The sequence below is a fragment of the Chionomys nivalis genome, chromosome 1 (assembly GCF_950005125.1).
Source record: "Chionomys nivalis chromosome 1, mChiNiv1.1, whole genome shotgun sequence".
NCBI lineage: Eukaryota > Metazoa > Chordata > Mammalia > Rodentia > Cricetidae > Chionomys > Chionomys nivalis.
The window spans coordinates 118,515,194-118,536,940 of NC_080086.1; the positions used below are offsets into that span (position 1 = coordinate 118,515,194).

Here is a 21,747-nt window from a genome sequence, read left to right on the forward strand (position 1 = left end):
AATAAAATCCATAGGTGAAGAGTTATAAGAACACCAGATATTTATAAAGGGACAGAGTGTTTTCCCACAAACTGTTTATAATTGAAAGTGGACCGTATATCCAGTGATGAGGTCTGCCACCGTAAGTGATCAGATCCACCATCATGGCCAGTAGAACACTCTCACGGACTCTCCAGATTACACCATGTGAAGTATATAAACACACCTGTGAAATACTTTTCCCAGAGTCTTCAACTTGAAGCTTGTCAAACTTTTGAACTATATTCTAGGTTATCAGAAATTCAAGAAATGGGGGCTGGTGAGATGGTTCAGTGGTTAAGAGCATTGACTGCTCCTCCAGAGGAACGGGATTCAATTCCCAGCACCCACATGGCAGCTCGTAGCTGTAACTCCAGTTCCAGAGAATCTGACATTGTTATACCAAGGCACATAAAATAAAGTTAAATAAAGCTAAAAAAAAAAGAAATACAAGAAATAGAAGAACAAACTCAATGATGCTATAAGGAAATGAACAGACAAGCCTAGAATACAGATATTTTATAGGTAAACTGAATTGAATATTTCAGAAATATCACTGTTGGGGGTTGGGGGTGTGGCTCAGTTGGTAAAGTATTTGCCTAGCATGGATGAAGGCAGAAATATCAATATTATAAATAGAAAACACAAAATGTCCAATTCAGAAAGGGACAGTGGGACCCAGGCTCTTCCTCTCTGTGTCTTTGTGCCCTGACCAGCCTGAAGTCAACAGATATCCTTGGCCATGAACTCTCAGGGTCATGACATATTCCAAAAGCAATGGGGTCAAGTGGCCATGGAGTAAACCCTGGAATTAAAGCACACCTTTCCTCTGTGTAGAGCAGTTTAGTTAGAACATTTATAGCTTTTCAGAGCAGACAGCCATCCCTCCCAAGTTCCATAAGGGGAGCCTAGAAAGATCGGCTGGGTATTCACTGAGAGTGGAAAGGGTGAGAGAGAGGATAGCAGTCTCCAATAATGCCAATCTCTAAGTCCTGAGGACCGGCTGCCCAAGTTTTACCTGTCAATCTTAAAGTATTCAAAAACTAGGCCAATCCAAAGAAAGAGAAGTAACAATTTGAGGTCCATTTGCAGAAACTTCACATCTCCATTGAAGTCTTCTGTGTTGCTAATGATGCAACAAAATCAATTCTGTGCTGCGCAAACATTGCGAGAATAAAAGCACCATTTATTTAAGCTTAATTGTCTGATGGTTAGTTGCTTTAATTCTTAATTTCATGATGCTAATATATTCTCTAAATAAGATGAGAGGCAAAAACAATTAAAAACCCAATTTAGAAATATCATAAACAACATTACACAATGACTAAAGAAAACCCTAGGAAAGGCGGGGTGTGGTGGTGCACACCTTTGATCCCAGCACTTCCAGTACTTGGGAGGCAGAGGCAGGTGGATTTCTGAGTTTGAGTCTGGTCTACATAGTGAGTTCTAGGACAGAAGAGCTACATAGCGAGACCCTGTCTCAAAAAAAAAGAAAAGGTGTGCACAACCATGTCTAGCACACTTGTTTTGTTTGAAACAGTGGTGGTTTGTGTGTGTGTGTGTGTGTGTGTACCTGGAACCTGGAGGAAGATGTTGGACGTTCTTCTCTGTCATTCTGCCTTACTCCCTTGGAGCTAGGTCTCTCACTGAACCTGAAGCTCATGTTTCAGTTAAGCACCCAGGACCTGCTTATCTCTTCTCCCAAATGCTGGGGGCATCATGACCATGTCTTGCTTTTATGTGGGTCCCAGGGAGTCAAATTAGTCCCTTGTGCTTGCAAAGCAGGCAGCCTTAGTCACCGAGTCTGCATCAACCCAAAGTGATGGATTTCCTCTTGGCATTTTCATCAACATGTCTTAACGGGTTTATCTCACTCGTGGTCCTTCTCTGCCTTCCATATCTCCTGCCCCTTTCTTCTGGTCCCCATCTTCCCCGAGTAGTGCCCACAAGAATTTCATTATCTTCTTTTTCCCTCCCTTCCTCTGTCCCCACCTTAAGAGCCCTTCTTTATTCATCTACACTTAAGAGGCACTTTGAGAAAACGACTATTTCCTTTTGGACTCACAGGGCAGGGCTGGTGGAGTTAGGAAGAAATGGTGGATCCGGATAGGGGTATAAGCCAATGACATGAGCCAATGACCACTAGGAAGGAAGAGGAAGCAGACACTTTAGAATGTGATGGAGGAATTACTTTCATTTAATAAAGAAACTGCCTTGGCCCATTTATAGGCCAGCCCTTAGGTGGGTGGAGTAAACAGAACAGAATGCTGGGAGAAAGAAGCCGAGTGAGGAGTCGCCATGATTCTCCCATTCCAGACAGACGCAGGTTAAGATCTTTCCTGGTAAGCCAGCTCGTGGTGCTACACAGAATATTAGAAATGGGTTAGATCAATATGTAAGAGCTAGCCAATAAGAGGCTGGAACTAATGGGCCAGGCAGTGATTAAAAGAATACAGTTTCCGTGTAATTATTTCGGGAAAAGCTAGCTGGGTGGCGGTGGGAAGCAGCACCGCCGCTCCTATTACAACAAGAATGAGTGACAGGGTGAGGTGGGAGGCTTCTTTCAGTGACACTGGGAAAGACAGGTCAGAGTGGAACATCATGGGTTCTCTTTGGGATATGGTTGTTTTAGGGCATCTCTCCTCTTCCCCCTCCCCCACAGCAGATGCCAGCAGCATTTTCAGGATTTCTAGACAGGGCCTCCCTTTTGAGGGTTCCAATCTGGTCTCCCTCTAGCCACACCTCCCCACAGGACTGAGGGGCTCTTGCTATCCAGATCACATCCTAGCATACGCACACCTTTGAGGCTACTCCGTTTCCCCAGGACCAGAGAATTCCCTGCTCAAACGACCAAACGGTAGGCTCCTTCCTCAGCCTACCCTCCTAGGGATACACGTAGTGATGGAAATGACAATGGTCACATCTCCCATTCCTTTGCCTTTTTATGTGGGACCTAAAGCACCCCTTCTTTTCTCCTTTTCCACTTCCACTCAGATTCCTGCGTGTTATGATATGAATGTGCCCTCTAAAAGCTCACATGTGGAAATTTAAATCCCAAATTCATGTCCCTGGAAATTGAAGGTGTGGTCTTTGGGAAGTCATCAGTATTAGATTAGATCGGGAGGCCTTCAGTGGCTGTGGAAGAAGACAGACACAAACTTGCTCTGTCCATATCATGAGGCAAAGCCCTCCACCATGCTATGATGTAGCAAGAAGGTACTTAGACCACGCACAGTCCTGAAACCATGCTCTTGGACTCCCAGCCTCCAGAACTGAGAGCTGAATTTTCATTCCTTGTCTTAGTCTGAAATATCTGTTGCATCAACAGAAGGTGCACGAAGGCACTAAGGGTGGCACTGTCTAGAAAGTATCTCCCGTGCCTGTTTCCCACGTCCACTTTCACCACAATGCGTTGAGAGGGCCTAATAGGCTATTGGTATTTATTGAATAGTGGTCAGGTTTTTAAATGACTAAACACCCCAATTTTCCTGGAAGTGTCTGGATTTAGCACTGAATATTCAACATTTCGAAAAAACCATCAGTTCTAAGCAACCCAATTGGAAGGGCACCCTAAACTAATATTTCAAAGACTTTTTTTTTATGAGCAATAAATAAATAACAGTATGCCAATGTCAACAGTGAAGGCCTCAGCCTTTCCTATGTGTGCAAGCATGAACCCTACAGGGTGTTGTGATGGGTCAGTTCCTTCCATGTACTCTTCAACTCTCATTGAGCTGAGAAGGCAGTAGGCAAAATATGATCTGGCTGGATTCCTCTCTGTTAGTATTTAGGCTTTTTAGTGTGTGTGTGTGTGTGTGTGTTCTTGCATGAATATGAATGTCTGTGCCTGTGATGGCCTAAGAGGGTTCTCTGGAGTAGGAATTGCAGGCAGTTGTGAGATGTGAGCTGCCCAATGTAGGTGCTGGGAACTGGACCATTGTCCTCTGAAAGAGCAGCTAAAATACTTAACTGCTGAGCCATCTCTCCAGCTCTGGATTGGATCATAAATATTCTATAACAACTCATGTGTGGAGGGCTTGGTATATAGGCAACATTGCTCAGAGTTGGGACCTTTCGGCAGCGACTGGACCACAAGGGCTCTGACCTTAGGAATAGATTAATTCATTCGTGGCTTCATGGATTAATGGGTTTGGAGGAGTGGCGTGATCATAAAAACAAATTCTCTTTGCTTCTTGGCTGTCAAGGGTAGCTTTGCTCTGGCTCCTGCTGCTTCCAGGATATTTTCTCCGCACCAGAGGCCCAGAAACAACAGAGCCAGGTGACTGTGAAGCCTCAGAGCAGAAACTGTGGCTCTTTTTCCCCTTGGAGACGGATTCTGACACAGTGACGGAAAGCTAGCAAATCCATCATCTCAACCCTGCTTTGTTAAAGAAAAATCAGCTTAACTTTCTCAACCAGGGCGCCTAGTCTCTGAACTACAGAAGAAAATAACTTGTGTTCTATCTTCCCAATTTTTCCAAGGTTACATACCTAGTACACAATCTAGATGCAAAGAAGAGAAGTTGAGTCGTTGCATATGATCAATGCCCTGGAAAATTTGGGACTTAAATATGTTGAGAAACCCATAGACCCTATATTCAAGAATGTCATTGTGACTGTCCCTCTGCCCTTGTTCACTAGCAAAGTTGGCTAAAAGATAGAAGCCACGGGAAGGAAGCTGTCCCAAGATAAGACTTGTGTTATATCAGTTCTGCAAATGAGGAAGAGGAGGTGGAGGGAGGAAGTACATTCTCATTTTTCCCAAGATGGGCAATGGTAGAGAACTCTTAAGTTCTCACCATGGGAACCAGACAGAAAAAATATACTGCCATGGCTGACAGGGTAGTCATCGCTGACTTTGCTTCTCAGCCGGCTACCGACAGAGTTAGGCAGTGCTCTATGTCATGTTTCGGAAGACAAGTGCTCTATAAATAAATCGACTTGGAACAGTCTCAGATACACATAAACCGCAATGGCTTTAAATGTAACCCTTGCCCTTTATTTTCTTTCTCTTCTTAAGGCAAGGAAGGCTATGCAGGAGAGGTTTTACCAAAATCTACCTAAAAACCCGGAAGAACTCTCCTATATCTTCTATTATTATTATTATTATTATTAATCATTATTACTATTATTTGACACAGGGTTTCTGCTGTCCTGGAACTCTCTCTGTAGACCAGGCTGACCTTGAACTCACAGAGATCCGCCTACCTCTGCCTCCTGAGTGCTGGGATTAAAAATGTGCGCCACCATCATTGACTCCTTTATTCTTTTTTAAAAAAATTATTCCTATATACTTGCTAACAAGCATCTGGGCACCCCCATGCCTCTCTAAGCACACTTCTGTATACTAGACTTAAACATTATGCACCAATCCTCTTAAAAATCTCTTCCCTAGAGAAGGCAATTATTCATTTTGTCATTCAATTTCCCACCACTAAAAATTTCCTATGTAAAATCACTGCATGCTAATGGGGAGCTGTGTAAAGAGAGAATATTTTTAGTGAGTCAGCTGAAGGGAAAAAATCATTAGTAGGTCTTCTATCTGAAGATCTGAGGGGGAGTCAGGGACAAATTTCTGAGGCATACATTGGAAAAACCTAGAAGTTACCAGAATGCAGTGTTCTTAAGTAGAGGTTCCCATTTTAAAGTAATAGTCTCACTTAATGAACTTTATTCCATTTAGGATAAGGTTAATTAGTTCTCCTTCCTTCCAATATCATTAGCAAGGACAACAGAAACAGCTATCTGAGTTGTTGTTTTTTTTCCTCCATTGAGTGGGCATTCGTTTGAAAGGGTCTCAAGTTTGTCAAAGCTCATTAGAAGACCACTTAGGTCTGATTTGTATGATTGAAAGAGGACCCAACTCTGGCTTCGGTTAAAAATATGTTTAAAGGTGTGAGGGAACACTTAGTTTGGATGACGGAGGTTCAAGTCAGTTGAAGCTCTCAAAGTGAGTGCAGGTAGCTGCTATCATGGAAATGTTCTTGCTGAATAGGAAACGATTGCGAAGGCAGGTTTCTGTTCAGTGGGTCAGCTTTCATCATGGCTTGACTTTTTAAAAATTTGTGTTCTTTAGGTTTCGAGGGTCTGCGTGGATGTGTGGGGCTTTTGTTTTTTGGAGGAAGTTCCCTCTGACTTCGCCATCTTCAGAATTCTTTTAGGGCCGTGGTTGAGCTATCAATCTTCTCTGGGCACTGTATTTTGAGTGTCAGACCCTTATTTCCTCTTCAACTTCCGACATCCTTTCCCGGACTGTCTACTTTGGGCTTCTGATTTCAAAGGGGCTTCTTGGGGAGACCCGCAGCACACGCTCTCAGATACTCTGGGTCTCAGTGGCTTTCTAATAAATTACCGCAGGGCAAGGAAAGCAAAGGGGAAGCATAAACGGAAGCCCCTCTCTGATTAGTCTGTCAGCTGAGCTGCATGGATTCTGCACCACCATGAAACGGAAAATGAGCAGCTTTCACGATGCAGCAACACTGAGAAGTTGGGCGCCTGGTGGGCGTTTACGGGGCGGGGGGACCCTCAGCTTTATTTATTGGCTTAGCTTGTTTTCGTCGACACCTCCATACGGGGCGGGAAGGTGTGTATGTGCCTGTGGCTGGGAGGACCGGGTGGAGGAAGGTCCTTCAGCCAAGCGCAGAGCGAGCCACGCTGCCGCCTGGCGCAGTTGCCAGGACAGCGCGGCCGGAGCAGCAACAGCAGAAGCAGCACCGGCTGCGAGAGCAAGTGACGCATTGCAGGTACAAACCAGCCAATCAGAAGCTAGCTCAACGACCATCGGCGTACCCTTTCCCGCCGCGGTGCTCCTCCGCGCCGCAAAGTAGCGCCTCCCAGGCGCGATTCCCCCGGCCTTCTAACGGCTTGCCTGGCAAAGAAGCCCACTTACGTCATCCGTTCCCCTGCTTCCCTTTATCTCTTGCCTGGTCTGCCAAGTGACTGTGGTGAAAGGGGGTCTCCCGGAGAGTCCGGGGGGGCGGGGGAGGGGGGCTAGCCGGGACTCGTTCGCCGTGTTCCGTTATCTGGCGTGAGGCGGAGGGATCTGGCGGAGGGAGGTGTTTATGAGGCGCTGGGGGCAGAGGCGGAGAATTAGTCCGAGCGGAGCGAGCGAGCCGAGTGGTTGTGTGGTCGCGTCTCGGAAACCCGAAGCCCTTGCAGCATGGTGAGTGCGTAGCCGAGCTGCCGGTGGGGAAAAGATGCTGTAGCCGATTGACTAGAGAGGGGACCTTCCCTCCCTGATACCCTCGAGGAGCCGACTTCGCCAGACGGATGGCGCAAAAGAGGCCAGGGGGCCCCTGCGGCGGTTATGTCGCAGGTGTCCCCCGCTCGGGGTCTCCCGGGTTTCCTGAGTCGGGGGACCGCTGCGGAGCTTGACTGGGGAGGCTCGATGGGGGGGAGGGGAGTGCGTGGCGGTGTGGTCCGCGGGGAGAGCGTGCGGGCGCGCAGCTGCTAACTGCTCGAGAGGTCAGCCCCGGGGGCCCGGATTCAAACCGCCAACGGCCACCACCGAGCGCGGGCGCCAGGAAGCGCCTTTGTCCGCCCGGCCGCCATGCGTCGAGGGTGGGGGAGGGCGGGAGGGGAGCGCGGGGCCCCGGGGCGAGCGGGCGCCGTTAGCCCGCATCCCCGCGAGGAGAAGCGAGCCGGGCCGGGGGCGAGCTGTGTGGGTCGAGCCCGTGCGGGGAGCAGCCTTGGGGAGCGGGGCGGGGGGGAGGATGGGCGCGCGGAGCCGGGAGCCGCCGCCCGGCTCGGCTCGCGCCCCAGCTGCTGCGCTGGCACCTGCAGGACTGCGGAGGTCTGGGCGGCCCGCGACGCTGCGGGGATGGACGGGGGAGGGGGGCCCTGCAGCTTTCCCCCATCCCCCCCCCCCCGCCCGCAGTGCTGCTTCTTCTACTCCGTCTGGTGCTGTCTTCCAGCACCAGACGATGTTTTTTTTTATTTTTTAGTATTTTATTATTTTTTAGTTTATCGACGAAGAAAACAAGCTTTTTGCCCGAAGTCGGGCGCCCTCTCCAAATAACACAGCTCGTAAAGGAAAAGCAACCAACTTCAGTTAGGGGCGCCAAGGCGTTTTCCGCCTACAGCCAAAGCAAGCTGGTGAAAGTGTAAAGTAGCAATTAAGGGGCGAGTCGCTAAATTCTTGAGTGCTCAGGTGCACTCCTGTTCACCTCGACCACACGCGGCGTTCCTTGAAAACGACTGGTGTTTCGGTGTCGAAGTTGCCGTCAGATCTTAGTTCTTTTTTACGGTAATACAGTAAAAGAGTGTACAGGAAAGCAGCCGATTTTAGAAAGGAGTTAAAAAATACTGGAACCTCCTGTTTCCTGTAAAAAAAAAAAATTTAATGAGGGCGATAATTTGCAATACTTATTTTACTCCCTCTGCCAAGTGGTTACAGCAATGGGTGTGTCCAGGAGGCAAGGTGACATCTTAAACACTAGATGGGGATTCCTGCCAACTGAAACCTCCAGCCTGTTTGGGTGTGGGGAGAGTTCACCTTGGAGAGAGCTAGCATTCATTTAAGTTTGGTGAATTCTTTGTGTTTTGATATATAACTTCTGAATTTTATATGCTGGCTGAGTTTGTTCTCTGTAAGGCGAAATAGGATGTGAATTATAGGCATGTAATCAACACTGCGAATTGTTGATTTTATTTAAGTTAGCAAGATATAATTTAAAATTTTATTGGAAAACTATAATTTATATCTTACACTGGTCCTTTTCCTCAATAAGTTTTTAATAGTTAAATGCATCATTGATGCATCAAGGGTTTTTGTTAAATTAACAATTGTTCTGGCTACTTCATAATTTATAAGACATAGATTGAGGACTCTGATAAAGAGAAAAATTATACTATTGGGACAGTGTATATAGAATTGGTTACAAAGCTCATGAGTTACACGTAGTTAATGTATTTTTATTGAAATTTTTTACTGGAAGGAATATATTTTATTGAGGTCAGAGTGATAAAAGATGTGATGAGGTAGAAAGTATTTTGAGTGTATTTAAGTTGTTCCACTAAGTTGAAGATAGAAGAATTTGTTTTGGCTCCATTATAATATAGAAATGTCTAGCTTCAGCTAGAATTTAGGATTTCAGTAAAGATCCTGGTTTTTGTGAAGTTGGTTCCATTGGTTTCTCTTTTAGTGCCATCTGTCAGAATAAAGACCTTTTTTTTCCTACAGAAATAACTTAGACTGGTTTTGATGTCAGGTAATGAATAATTCCTATAATTGAAGAAAATATATGAAGCATTTGTTGTGTACATAAGTAGAATTTGAGGAAATGAACAATGAAGATGTAGCATTTGTGTTCACTTTAAAGTCCATGAAATCATAAATTTATTCAAATAATTATGCCAGATATTTTTAAAAAAATTTTAGTTCGAGACCAGCCTGGTCTACGAGAGCTAGTTCCAGGACAGGCTCCAAAACCACAGAGAAACCCTGTCTCGAAAAACCAAAAAAAAAATTTAAATCACTTCAGCCTTTTTGAGTGCTATTTAGAACGTGTACAATGCATTGAGTTCAGGTGACTTTAAGATGCAGATGGATTTCCTGATAAAAATCTACACTGGTGACCCAAAATGCAGGATCTAGTTCAGTAGGTTGGGGTGGGACCTGAAAGTATATTGGAAATCTCTGGAATGACAAGAACAGCAGGAGGGATTACATCAGTGGTTGCAGAAGTAAGAGAATTAGGACCAGAGAGTCATCTCTCTGGTGAATAGTCTTCACCTTATTGAGATAAACACATTCTAATGAGCTGGTATTTTCCCAAAAGTCTAATTTTGGTTCTAAGAAAATGGCACTCTCCATAGATGGAAGAGAAGTTGGAAAAATTGAATGCCAGATAGTTTTAAGCTCTTGATTTTAGGAATAAAATTTAAAAGGAATAAAAATTCTAGAACTTACTGGTGAAGTTTATGCTAAAACTTTAAACTCAAGAAAGACTTTTCATGAAACCTTGGAAGCAAAGGTGAGGTTTTCAAGTTGTCTGAAAAACTTAGTTTCTGTGTGCCTGATTCATTCCATGAAGGTGATATTTGTGCCAGGTCCTAAGATTATGTTTGCTAGGAGACAGGGAGAACCGAACTGGACTGTTTGGGAGCATTAAATTTTGAGTTTGTAAGCTAACTTAAGACTCTTAGAAGATTGACTTGTTAATGTCTTTTGATCCAACGTATTGCAAATGAAATCCATTTTGTCACTGGCTGCTTTCCTGCACTAATTCATAGCATACATTCCTTCTGATTCCCACACTACGGTGACTGCTACACAGTTAAGCTTAACATTTTTAGGCTTAAAATAATTTCATTTGATTTCACTAGCCTCGTTTTGTTTGTAGGGTGCTGCTTGTGCCTTTTGGTTTTAGTTTGTGCAAGTAGATTTTCTTTGCTTCAAGTAACGGGGTGCTCGAGGATTGGTACTTAGGGAAAATACATTTTTTATCTTAGGATCTTGTACACTTGAACATAATTGATGACATTTCAAGTCACCTAACTCCTTGACACCCCCCCCTTTTTTTTTTCTCTACTTAATATTAGGAACTGAACCCAGGATCTAACATGTTTGGCAAACACTGTAGTGATGAGCCTACATCCCTAGCCCTTTTTTGTTTTTTTTTTTTCAAAGAGAAATAAATTAATTCAATTTATATTGTGCTTAAATTGAATGTTGCTTTTTAAATTAAGATCTTGCTGAGTAGCCTGGACTGGCCTTCAACTAATGACCATGGTGCCATGAATCAAAATTGTTGAGAAAGAAAATTATCTTTTGGATTCCCTTTCAAATCCTTATGCTGTTCACTAGAGAAATATGTGAGGTCATTCCATATAAAGATTCAACCCTTCCCCAGGGATCTGTTCACTTAAAACATGAGGGAGCAGGCTGTTTTTCTTCCCTTAACAAGATAATGGAGTAATCATGGTACATTTAACCCCATGTTGGTAGGGATTTTATTTTTCATCCCGACCCACCCCCCCCATCCCCACCCCCGCTGCTCTTGCTGTCCTGGAACTTTCTATGTAGACCAGGCTGGCCTGAACTCGAGATAGAGTACAAGCATCTCAAGCAGTGAGAGAGAGTCATGTGCACCACTGCCTGGCTTCTTGGTGGGATTTTAAATTAGCAGTAGTTTGGCAGTGCCGCTCAGGACCACATACCAGGTGTTAGATATGTGCACAGATGAGAATATTTACAGGTGGAGGCTGTAACAAGAAACCTGTGTATTTTGTTTAGAATCTTTGCACTTGCCTGCCAGTCAGGGTAGTAGTAAAAGTGGTGGTGGTGGTGCTTCTCACCCCTCTGCTCCATTAGGTTTGGGAAATCACTTTTGTGTCAGGGTGTTGTGTTTAACCATTTATGGTAGTGACTTTCCAGTTTGACATTCTTAAGTCATTGAATGGCAGTTTTTAATAATTTGATTTTTAAAAGCTGCCATGGGAGGTTAGTTTAAATTTGGGTAGTCTATGCTAGATGGTGGCACACGCCTTTAATCCCAGGACCCTGGAGGCAGAGACCGGTGGATTTCTTAAGTTCGAGGCCAGCCTGGTCTACTGAGCTAGTTCCAGGACATCCAGGGATACACAAGAATCCCTGTCTTTCCCCTCCTGCCCAAAGGGTAGTCTAATTGAAAAAGGAAACTGGTTTTGTAGAATTTTATTGTTTAAAATAAGAATGCTAAATGATCTAATATTTCTAGATATAGTTTTGTGTTTAAATTTTTAAGTTTCAAATCATTCTGAGGTATTTGGCATAATCTTGGAGTCAGACTTGTTTAGCTATGAATATAAAACCAATGTGTACACATTGTGCCTACCCATTGTGTTCTAGGGATCATTGAACTGAATGAACCTTGAAAGATTTAAAACTTGTTGCTGTAGTTGCTAATTTACATACTTGTAAGTCATTAACCCACCTTTTTGATCTCTTGTTAGGCTGACCAACTGACTGAAGAGCAGATTGCAGGTAAGAAATACCCTGGTGAATTATATCCTTTGGGGTTTATTATAAATTGAATAACAAAACTCAAGATACTTAGATGAAATAATTGACTTTGATATATGTCATGAATGGTGATATATTGAATGTATTATAAATACAATAATTAGCCCTGCTTTGTTAGGTGTGACTATAAGTGTGTGTGTGTGTGTGGAGAGAGAGAGAGAGAGAGAGAGAGAGAGAGAGAGAGAGAGAGAGAGAGAGAATGAGAATAGATACCAGCTGCTGGTGGTGGGTTTTCTTACTTTTTGTGTTGTTGTTTTCTATCATCTAACAGGCACGAAACTTCAAGTCGGTTACCATATGGGGGGGAGGAGTGGTGTATACACAGTAACTAAATTACATTGAAATATAGAGTCAGAAAAAATGAATATTGAATTTACACGGACTTTAAATTAGTTGGTGTTTTACATTTGGGTTAAATACAGATTAAGCAGCCCCTAATGTCTACAAGACTGGTTCTCCAAAATCCAAAACTTGATTGAGTGCTAACAAGCCATGATTAATAAAAGGTTGTGTATTCTACCTCATCCACAGATGGGTTGTGGTCAGAATGACAAGACACTGTATAAAAAGGGACTTCTAGTGTGTATAAAGGTGTATATGACACAGGAAATACTTTGCAATTGGAAACATTTCTGGTCCCAAGCATTTCAGATACACAATATTCAGTCTGTATAATAGATTGGTGAGTAACCTTTTCCCTAGAGAAACACTTAACAAATATCACTAGTATTCTGGTTCCTTTTCAGATTTTATAACTCTTAGCTTTTACAAATGCCACTGTAGTAATTTGAATTTTGGCTTTAAAAGCCTGACAGCTATTGAGATGAACCTTTTGAAAGGAGTAAATGAATTTAATGCATACAACCCATTGTCTTTATGCTATAATATTTAACTGGTTTTATTCTGATATTTTGAGATGACTGGCTAATTCTGAAATGTTGTGGAAGTTTGCCAGTTGTGTTCTTTCTTTCTGTTTCTGAAAACAAGGTCGGTCCTGTTAGGAAGAATTGGCTGGACTTGAACTCATTTAATTCTGCCTCTTGAATGCAGGGATTATCGGCATCACCACTGTGCTTGGCCTCATAAGATTTGTATCTAATTTAACTGTTCCCGTGTTCCCAATAATTCAGCAGCAGTTTGCTTTCTCCCTCTGGTGCTGGGGATTGGGCCTAGGGCCTTCTGCCTGCCCGTGAAGCACTCTGGCACTGAGTTACATCCCTAACACTTGGATTTTTGAGACAGTTTAACTGTATCATTCAGATTGGTCTTTAGCATCCTATGACCTTCCCCTCCTGAATGTTCTAAGTTTATTCTTTTGAGTTGGTTTTATTGAGGAACTAAAATTTTATGAAGATAAATCCAGGAGCAGGTGAACTGACTGACTGGTTTTTACAGCCCAGTGCCTACCATATGCTAAGTATTCAATAAATGGTTTTTGAAAGGATAAATTTTATTCTCCAAGATGTGTGACACCAAAAGGATACAGAACACTGCCTACAATCCCAGTGAGGTCCTTCCTCCTCAAGTTCACCGTCTGCTTTAGAGGCACAGTTGTTTTTTTCCCCCCATAACTGGTAGGTTACTGGTGGACAATAATATTTTGGAGTCTTAAGTCACTTGTCTTTCCAGAAAGAAATGTTGACCAGATGGGGACATATAATAAAACATTGTATGAACAAATGAAGCTATTTTAATTCTCATACTGTAATAGTCAATACTACAGATTTGGTTAGAAATTCTAACAGTAAATAACTTGGTCTAGAGAAAAAACTACTTGTTCAGGTGAAATAGTTACTCAAGTAAGTGTATATTGCTTTATTAAAGAATACCCCGTCATAGTATGACATCAATAACCAGTTAATTTTGTTACAACTCTGTCTGCACTTCATTGTTTGACATTTGAAAGACTGGTAGGAAAAGGTACTCTTTTAAAAAATGAAATCTACCTCAGTCTTAGACTTTCAAGGTCCAGATTTGATTAAAATAACTTTCTTATCCAATTTATAGTAGTAATTAACATAATGATAAAGGTGTGCTATAGAAGATAGCTATGACAGTATTTTTACTGCATGCTCACATTTTAGCTCCTGGATTTGTATTTATTATCATTAATGGGAATTAATACTTATAATAAAATGCATCTATGAGTGTACAGATGTGCTAGTTTTGAAGATCAAGTGAACTGTAAAAGCAGATGGTATATAAAATATATATTTTGAGATATATCTTAAAGGGGTTGTTCATATCTCTGAGTCTAGCATAAAAATAAGAGTCTTGGGGCTGGAGAGAGATGGCTCAGTGATTAAGGGCACTGGCTGCTCTTCCACAGAGGACCTGGGTTTAATTCCTAGCACTCACATTGCAACAACTGTCTCTAACCACAGTTCCAGGGAATTCAACGCCTCACACAGACATGAATGCAGGAAAAAAAAAAACAATGCACAGAAAATTTTTTTAGAAAGCTTTCAAATATTAACAGCAAAAGGTGGTGGCAGCAGCGCACACCTTTAATCACAACACTCAGGAAGCAGAGGCAGACAGATCTCTAGTGATGTTAGCCTGGTTTCTAGAGTGAATTCTAGAACAGCCAGAGCTACACAAAAACCCTATCTAGAAAAAAATAAAAGAATGGAGAGCCTTTAATGTATGACTATAAATTTGGCCTTTAAATAATGTCCTTAGTTCCTTTATTGTATTTGTAAATAGCAGGTATAGCATGGATAATCAATTTTGTTTGAGACAAGGTCCAGGCTGGTCTCTAGTTCATGATTCTCCTGCCTCCCCAGAGCTGGGATTATAGGTACACACCACTGTGGGCTGTTTTATGGATGTTTTAAACCTTTGAGATTTAGAATACCTAAACTTAAGCTGTCTGTTTCCTTAGCTTAGTTAAGCCATATAACAATAGCTTGGTTGTTCCATCTTAAACACTGGGAATTTATGCACTTACTGATTTTCATAGCCAGATGTATGTAGAAAATGTAATACAAATAAATACATAATTCTAAATATTGAACCCTTTAATAATTAAGTAGGTGGTAATTTGTGCCTACACTGATTATTTGTGAAAAGGCACTTAGAACTTTAAAAAGTATGTAAATTTAGTGAATTAGTCTTTACCAAATCCTGTTTGTAGGTAGGGAACACCTTGATTTGTTTAGTAATTAGGTTGATCTAGGTTGGTGCTGTGTACAATTATTCAATTATTGCAGTCAGTTCCGAAGCTCTGATTGATAGTAGATGGGTTCCTCAGGAAATAAGTAATATTTAAATGAACTAGAACTGTCTATGCTTGGAGAGACTCACTAGAGTACGAAGAAGTCAGCGATGCCTAATCTAAATAGAAGCTGAACAATTGTTCTATGAAGAAAGTAACATGCCTGTCCAAAAAGGTAATAGTATCTGGTAATTGTGGGTAGTTTTCAGAAAAGAACCCAATTAAGCGTTTTAATAGTATAAGCAAAAGATGAGTGGAACTTTGAACCAAAATACTAGTTACAGAAGAGGAAAAAAGAATGAGTGAGTAGCATTTATTTATAGGCTTCAATTGAAGCGACTTCCCTGGAGTTGCTGAGGATTATAGATAGGATTTATTACATATCTTGTTTGAGGTTAGCCAAGGGGAAGCTGTTTTATTGGGCAGTCAGAAAGGTGAGTTAGATGCAGGTCTTTGCTGTAAGTGGGCATAGATGAAATGACCAGGGAGTAAAAGGATAATAAGGCTGGTAGCATTTGACCATAAAATGAGACAAAAACCTGAGCCTTGTTAGTATAGGGTGGGAAAAAAATCAAAATGCTCTTCTGGAAGCCAAGAGAGTTTTGAACTTTGACCTCTCATTTGGATGAGTCGTGTTAAGCTGGTTGAAGTTGAGTTGGTGCATTTGTGCTGCAAGTACTATCAGTAATGGGCTGATGGCGAGGCGGGGCTGTGAGTAGTGCTGCTCCAGCTTAAAGTGGACATGTGTGTCCGTGGAGATAGAGGTGTGTTTGGAGATGTGTGAACTAGAATTGGGAAGTACAGATCGGGACAGAAATAGACAAGCATTGCACTCTGCCATCTCTTAAACATGTCAGATACACATCTTCATGGAGCAGAGTTTAATGTACTTAGAAAATATCTGACTTGTGGGGAGTGGCTTCTTTAGTGCCCATTGGTGTGGCCTTGTGAGGATTAGATTTAAATTTATTAATTTCTCTACCAGAAGATAAAATTGCTGTTCCACATCTTTCCTGAAATGTTTGATTTAGAAGGAACATAATTACAACTTCATGACCTTAAAGTCTTTGAATGAAGAATTTCACTTTTATAAGCTTGAAGTTTTCTATTCAAAATTGCCTCTGTTCTCCATAGTACTCCACTTAGATTGAAGTGGACTTTAATAGCTTGATTGGCTCATTTTTTTTATAATTTATTTTTATTTTGTGTGCATTGGTGTTTGGCCTGTCTTTATGTCTATAAGGGTGTCAGGTTCCCTGGAACTGGAGTTACAGACAGTTGTGAGTTGCCATGTGGGTGCTGGGAATTGAACTGGGTCCTGGAAAAGCAGGTAGGGCTCTTACCTGCTGAGCCATCTCCCCAGCCCCATTTGACTAATTACTAACATTGTTGGATGATAGGCCTTTCTTGCTGCTAGAAAACTGACCCAGGTCATTGTTTTAGATGTTCTTGCTTTGAATTTAAAGAGAAAATGATTATAAAATTTGAAATTTTATATTCATGAACATGTATGTCAGCGGACATATAGTGGAGATGTAGGTGTGTCTAGAGATGAAATTAGAAAGTATAAATCGGGGCAGAGATAGACAAGCATTGATACCATTTTTTAAACACTTCCATTGATTTTAGACATAAAGTGGACTCTAAACATCTGTCTGTATATTGAATTTCCTGAGATTTTTAAATCTCTGATAGCTCAACGTGAACACAGTGGTTTGTTTGACCAAAGATTTTTGACAGATTATCACAAGGTATTTCCACCTGACTTGTTAGGAATCAAAGCTTCATTTGAAATGCTGTATATTTTTTCTTTCTGAAGAGTTAGTACTTTTTTGAGACAGGTTTCTTTGTGTAGCCTTGGCTGTCCTGGAACTTGACTTATAGTCCAGGCTGGCCTCAAACTCAGATCCTCCTGCTTCTGCCTCCCCAGTGCTGGGATTAAAGGCGTGCGCCGCCACCACCTGATGAGTTAGTACATCTTACAGGGAAGTGTTTTTTAATCTGCATGTTTGGATTTTTTGTTCTTTCTGACAGAATTCAAAGAAGCCTTCTCACTATTTGACAAGGATGGTGATGGGACTATAACAACAAAGGAGCTGGGGACTGTGATGAGGTCTCTCGGGCAGAACCCCACAGAAGCAGAGCTACAGGACATGATTAATGAAGTAGATGCAGATGGTAAGTCTTCAATTTAGGGGGTGTGGAAGGTGGGTTGCAGAGGTGTTGACATTCTAGTTCATGTTTGCACAAATGATTTTCAGGTAATGGCACAATTGACTTCCCTGAATTTTTGACAATGATGGCAAGAAAAATGAAAGATACAGACAGTGAAGAGGAAATCAGAGAAGCATTCCGCGTGTTTGATAAGGTAAAGTTCAAGGAATGAATGTGGAGAGAATGAAATGGAGCTAATGGGACCTACATGTATTCTTTGGAGAGGGTTTTTCTGATGACTTCAACCAACAGAAGTGTCAGGCTCTTAAGAATTGAGTGTGAATTTGGGTTTCCAAGTCATGACTCTCCTTGCAAAGGATACATTATGTGCCTTTGGATTATAGGGACATCCTTCTTAATGACATCTATAGACCAACCAAGCGTGGATTCTCTTCACTTTATGTGAATAGTCTACCTTCCCCCACCCTCAAATAGGGTTTCTCTGTAGTCCTGACTGTCCTGGAACTAACTCGCTTTGTAGATCAGGCTGGTCTTGAACTCACAAAGATCCACCTGCCTTTGCCTCCTTAATGCTGGGATTAAAGGCATGCACCACTACCACCCCCAATTTATGTGATTTTTCAAAAATGAAATCGTTGGTTAATATTGCAATTCAAATATCACTCAGACATTTATTCCTACGTTTTTGTAGGACGGCAATGGCTATATCAGTGCAGCAGAGCTTCGTCACGTGATGACAAACCTTGGAGAGAAGCTGACAGATGAAGAGGTTGATGAGATGATCAGGGAAGCAGATATTGATGGTGACGGGCAGGTAAACTATGAAGGTGAGTCACAATTGCTCCATACTTCAGATTGTTGGAGGTATTACATAGCTAAAAATCAGTAATCTTTACCTCCCAAAATTTGGGTGCTAAAATAGTTTTCACTAAATTTATATCATTTAAAATACTTGCCAACAAGACTACATCACTCACCTAAGAACTCAAGAGTCAGTTCTACACTTGCACCTAGGAAATTGACTGGAACTGTACAGTTTCTTTAGAAGGTTGGAGGGATAATTTGGAAAGTTTCAAATTTTACTGTGGATTCCCTAAAATAAAATTAATAGACTTTGTATCTGACTAGATTCTTTTTTTCTTTCTGACTCCTGTCTGAAAGTGTTTGAATTCAAAAGTATCTTAGGCCACTTGGAACTTGAGGATGCCCATTTTAGGGAGTGCAGCTTTAGACATGGACTCTAGAGAATTAATCTTACATTTCACTTTTTCACTTGTATTTTTCATAACAGTTGTAAGTAGCATAAAATGTAACTTTATAAAATAGTTACAGTATCGACTGCTAACCCAGCAGATACAAAATTCAAGTCTAAACCAAGCCAAGGTTCTCCCATCGAGTATATTCTGGACAAGGATTCCAGCAGTGAGCTCTGTCCATAGGCCTAATGGCAATGGTCTCGTGTTTAAGGATCCCAAATACAGTGATTTATGAAGTTCCAACTTTGACCACAAACTGCCTTTCTTGTTTCTGTGTTTCCAGAAAAGGAGTAGAAAACGCAGAGTTTAGTAGTTATGATTGCTTATGTCCTTTGTCTTTGACTCATAATTTTGTTTTTTATTTTTTCAGAGTTTGTACAAATGATGACAGCAAAGTGAAGACATTGTACAGAATGTGTTAAATTTCTTGTACAAAATTGTTTATTTGCCTTTTCTTTGTTTGTAACTTATCTGTAAAAGGTTTCCCCCTACTGTCAAAAAATATGCATGTATAGTAATTAGGATTTCATCCCTCCATGTTTTCTTCCCTTGTCTTCTGTCATTGTCCTTAAACCTTATTTTAGGAAATTGATCAAGTAACATGTTGCATGTGGCTTACTCTGGATATATCCAAGCCCTTCTGCACATCTAAACTTAGATGGAGTTGGTCAAGTGAGGGAACATCTGGGTTATGCCTTTTTAAAGTAGTTTTTAGGAACTGTCAGCATGTTATTGTTGAAGTGTGGAGTTGTAACTCTGCGTGGACTGTGGACAGTCAACAATATGTTCTTCAAAGTTGCACTATTGCAAAACGGGTGTTTTATCCAGGTACTCGTACACTATTTTTTTGTACTGCTGGTATTGTACCAGAAGCATTTTCTTTTATTGTTACTTGCTTTTTAAACTTTGTTTAGCCACTTAAAAATCTGCTTATGGCACAATTTGCCTCAAATCCATTCCAAGTTGTATATTTGTTTTCCAATAAAAAAAATGACAATTTACCCAATTGTTGCTCTGAATCTGAGTGATTTAATGCCTGTTGGTGTAATAATTATGGGACAGCTGTGGAATTGCTTTCTCCTTGGTGTAATTCATGTCTTTTGAGATGGATTCTTGCTAGAAAATGCCTCTCTGCCTTACTCTTAGAAAGATTATGGCCTGGCGTGGTGGCACCTCCTTTAATTCCAGCACTTGGGAGGCAGAGGCAGGTGGGTCTAAGAATTGAGGGGCCAGCCTGGTCTACACAGTAAATTCCAGGCCAGCCCAGACTCCACAGTGAGACTTGTTTCCGAGAAGAAAAAAAGAAAACCCTTTTGTAAGGAATTGGCATATGCACATATTTAGTGTTTACCGTCTTTTTTAATTTAAAAGTTTTGGATTTGTGTGAGTGTTTTTGCCTGTGTTTATATGCACCATGTGTGCCTACTGCCCTCAGCGGTCAGAAGAGAACACCAGACCCCGAGAACTAGAGTCACAGATGGCTGTGCACCACCATGTGGGTGATGGGAACCAAACCTGGGTCCTCTGCCAGAGCAGCAAGTGCTCTTAACTGCTGAACCAGCTAACTATTCAGCCTTGCTTCTGCCTTTCACATAGCTGCAACTTTGTCGGTAACTAGTGGGAGGACATTGATCTTTGTTTCTTAGTTTGTCAGTATGCTCTAACCAGAGAAGTCTCAGCTGTGACTGCCTATCTGCCCGCAACATGGTCTGCCAAAAGGGTCTAAGATAAGCAGCTAACTAAACTGCTTTAGATTTTGCTTGCTTCTCCCGTTGCTTTCTCTGTAATTAAGCTCAAAATGTGGTTTATCAAGGTTTTTCTTGTTCTAAGTGCCTTTTAAATACCTAATTCCATAGCAAACCAGAGCAAAGATCGAAACACTGAGTGTAGCTGGTACCTGCTTATTGTGGCCCCCAGGTTTTGGGACTGCCCCAGAGGGTGGGGCATCTTTTTACACAGTGGGATCACTGCCTCCTGCTCTAGAGGGAGGGAGGGGAAGTTAGACCCTGCTGACTGCTGGTCCTATTGTCAGGTGTGAGAGCTTTGTAGAAATAGGTATTCACTTGTGAGTTTTCACTGGGTGGTAGAGTCGAGCCTCTAGCAGTATTTCTGCCTGGAGCATACTTTCTTATGTTAAAACGGTGTTATCTGAGTTCTAGTTAACTGACCTGTGAGATGCCATCGCAGTTTTCTAACCTTTGGAAAATGGCCAACACTTTCTGAGCATAGTGTCTGGTCTTTTGGCTAAAGTGCTCAGCCAGTGTTAGCAGGTGCTGCTGGAAAATGAGAACCTGCAATTAATGGGATTTCTCCAGGTAACAATCTGGAAGGTCGCTGGGCGGTGGTGGCGCATGCCTTTAATCCCAGCACTTGGGAGGCAGAGGCAGGCGGATCTCTGAGTTCGAGGCCAGCCTGGTCTACAAAGGGAGTCCCAGGACAGGCTCCAAAGCTACAGAGAAACCCTGTCTCGAAAAAACCAAAAGAAAAAAAAATCTGAAAGGTCAAATTAATACCAAGATACAGATAACCAAGAATAAGGTTAAAGGGAGAATACTGTGTGTGTATGTGTGTGAGGGAGAGGGGGGAAGGAGAGCAAGTGCACACATGCTCACACTAGCTGGACTGAGACTTAGCTTTTGCCTTCTCAGGGTTGAAATTACAGGCAGGTAGGTACCACCATTTCTGGTGTTCCCCAGTGCTGGGAATCAATGCTATAGAGCTACAACCCCAGCCCACTTGTGCCCTAGTTTTTAGTAGGTTTGTGTTACAGACTGCAGAAGACAGAAAAGAGCTATTCTGATTTTGTCAAAGGATATTGATGTATAGAACAGATTGTTTCTGTGATCTCGGCTGTTCAAATCTTCGGAACTACTTTGTAAGCAATCATATTTGAACCCAGGGCTATGATTTTAAACTCTCTCCAAGTCTCTACCATGCTACTAGTTTTAGTTTAGCAGGATTATGATAGTAGTTAATTCTTTAATGCTATATGTAGTGTGTTTGCTCTCAGATTTCTTCCAGTAAAGCACTTTAAAAAAGGAATGGCAAGCATGTCTGCCTCTCTTGCATGCAGTACC

General features: G+C 41.9%; 1 protein-coding gene across 1 annotated transcript; it reads left to right on the top strand.

Annotated features, from left to right (window-relative positions):
• Positions 1 to 7,040: 7,040 nt before the first annotated feature.
• Calm2 (calmodulin 2) lies at positions 7,041 to 19,676 on the top strand. The gene is made up of 6 exons (XM_057766281.1): positions 7,041 to 7,180; positions 11,953 to 11,983; positions 17,274 to 17,417; positions 17,501 to 17,607; positions 18,106 to 18,241; positions 19,041 to 19,676. Exons 1-6 carry the CDS (start codon positions 7,178 to 7,180, stop codon positions 19,067 to 19,069), a joined length of 450 nt encoding a protein of 149 aa, XP_057622264.1. The 5' UTR covers positions 7,041 to 7,177; the 3' UTR covers positions 19,070 to 19,676.
• The last annotated feature ends 2,071 nt before the right edge of the window (positions 19,677 to 21,747 follow it).

Excerpts from the sequence above, each read along its gene's own strand:
- Calm2 (XM_057766281.1), top strand. Across the intron at positions 11,984-17,273 it reads GACTGAAGAGCAGATTGCAG|AATTCAAAGAAGCCTTCTCA; the intron begins GTAAGAAATACC and ends TCTTTCTGACAG. Across the intron at positions 18,242-19,040 it reads CGGGCAGGTAAACTATGAAG|AGTTTGTACAAATGATGACA; the intron begins GTGAGTCACAAT and ends TTATTTTTTCAG.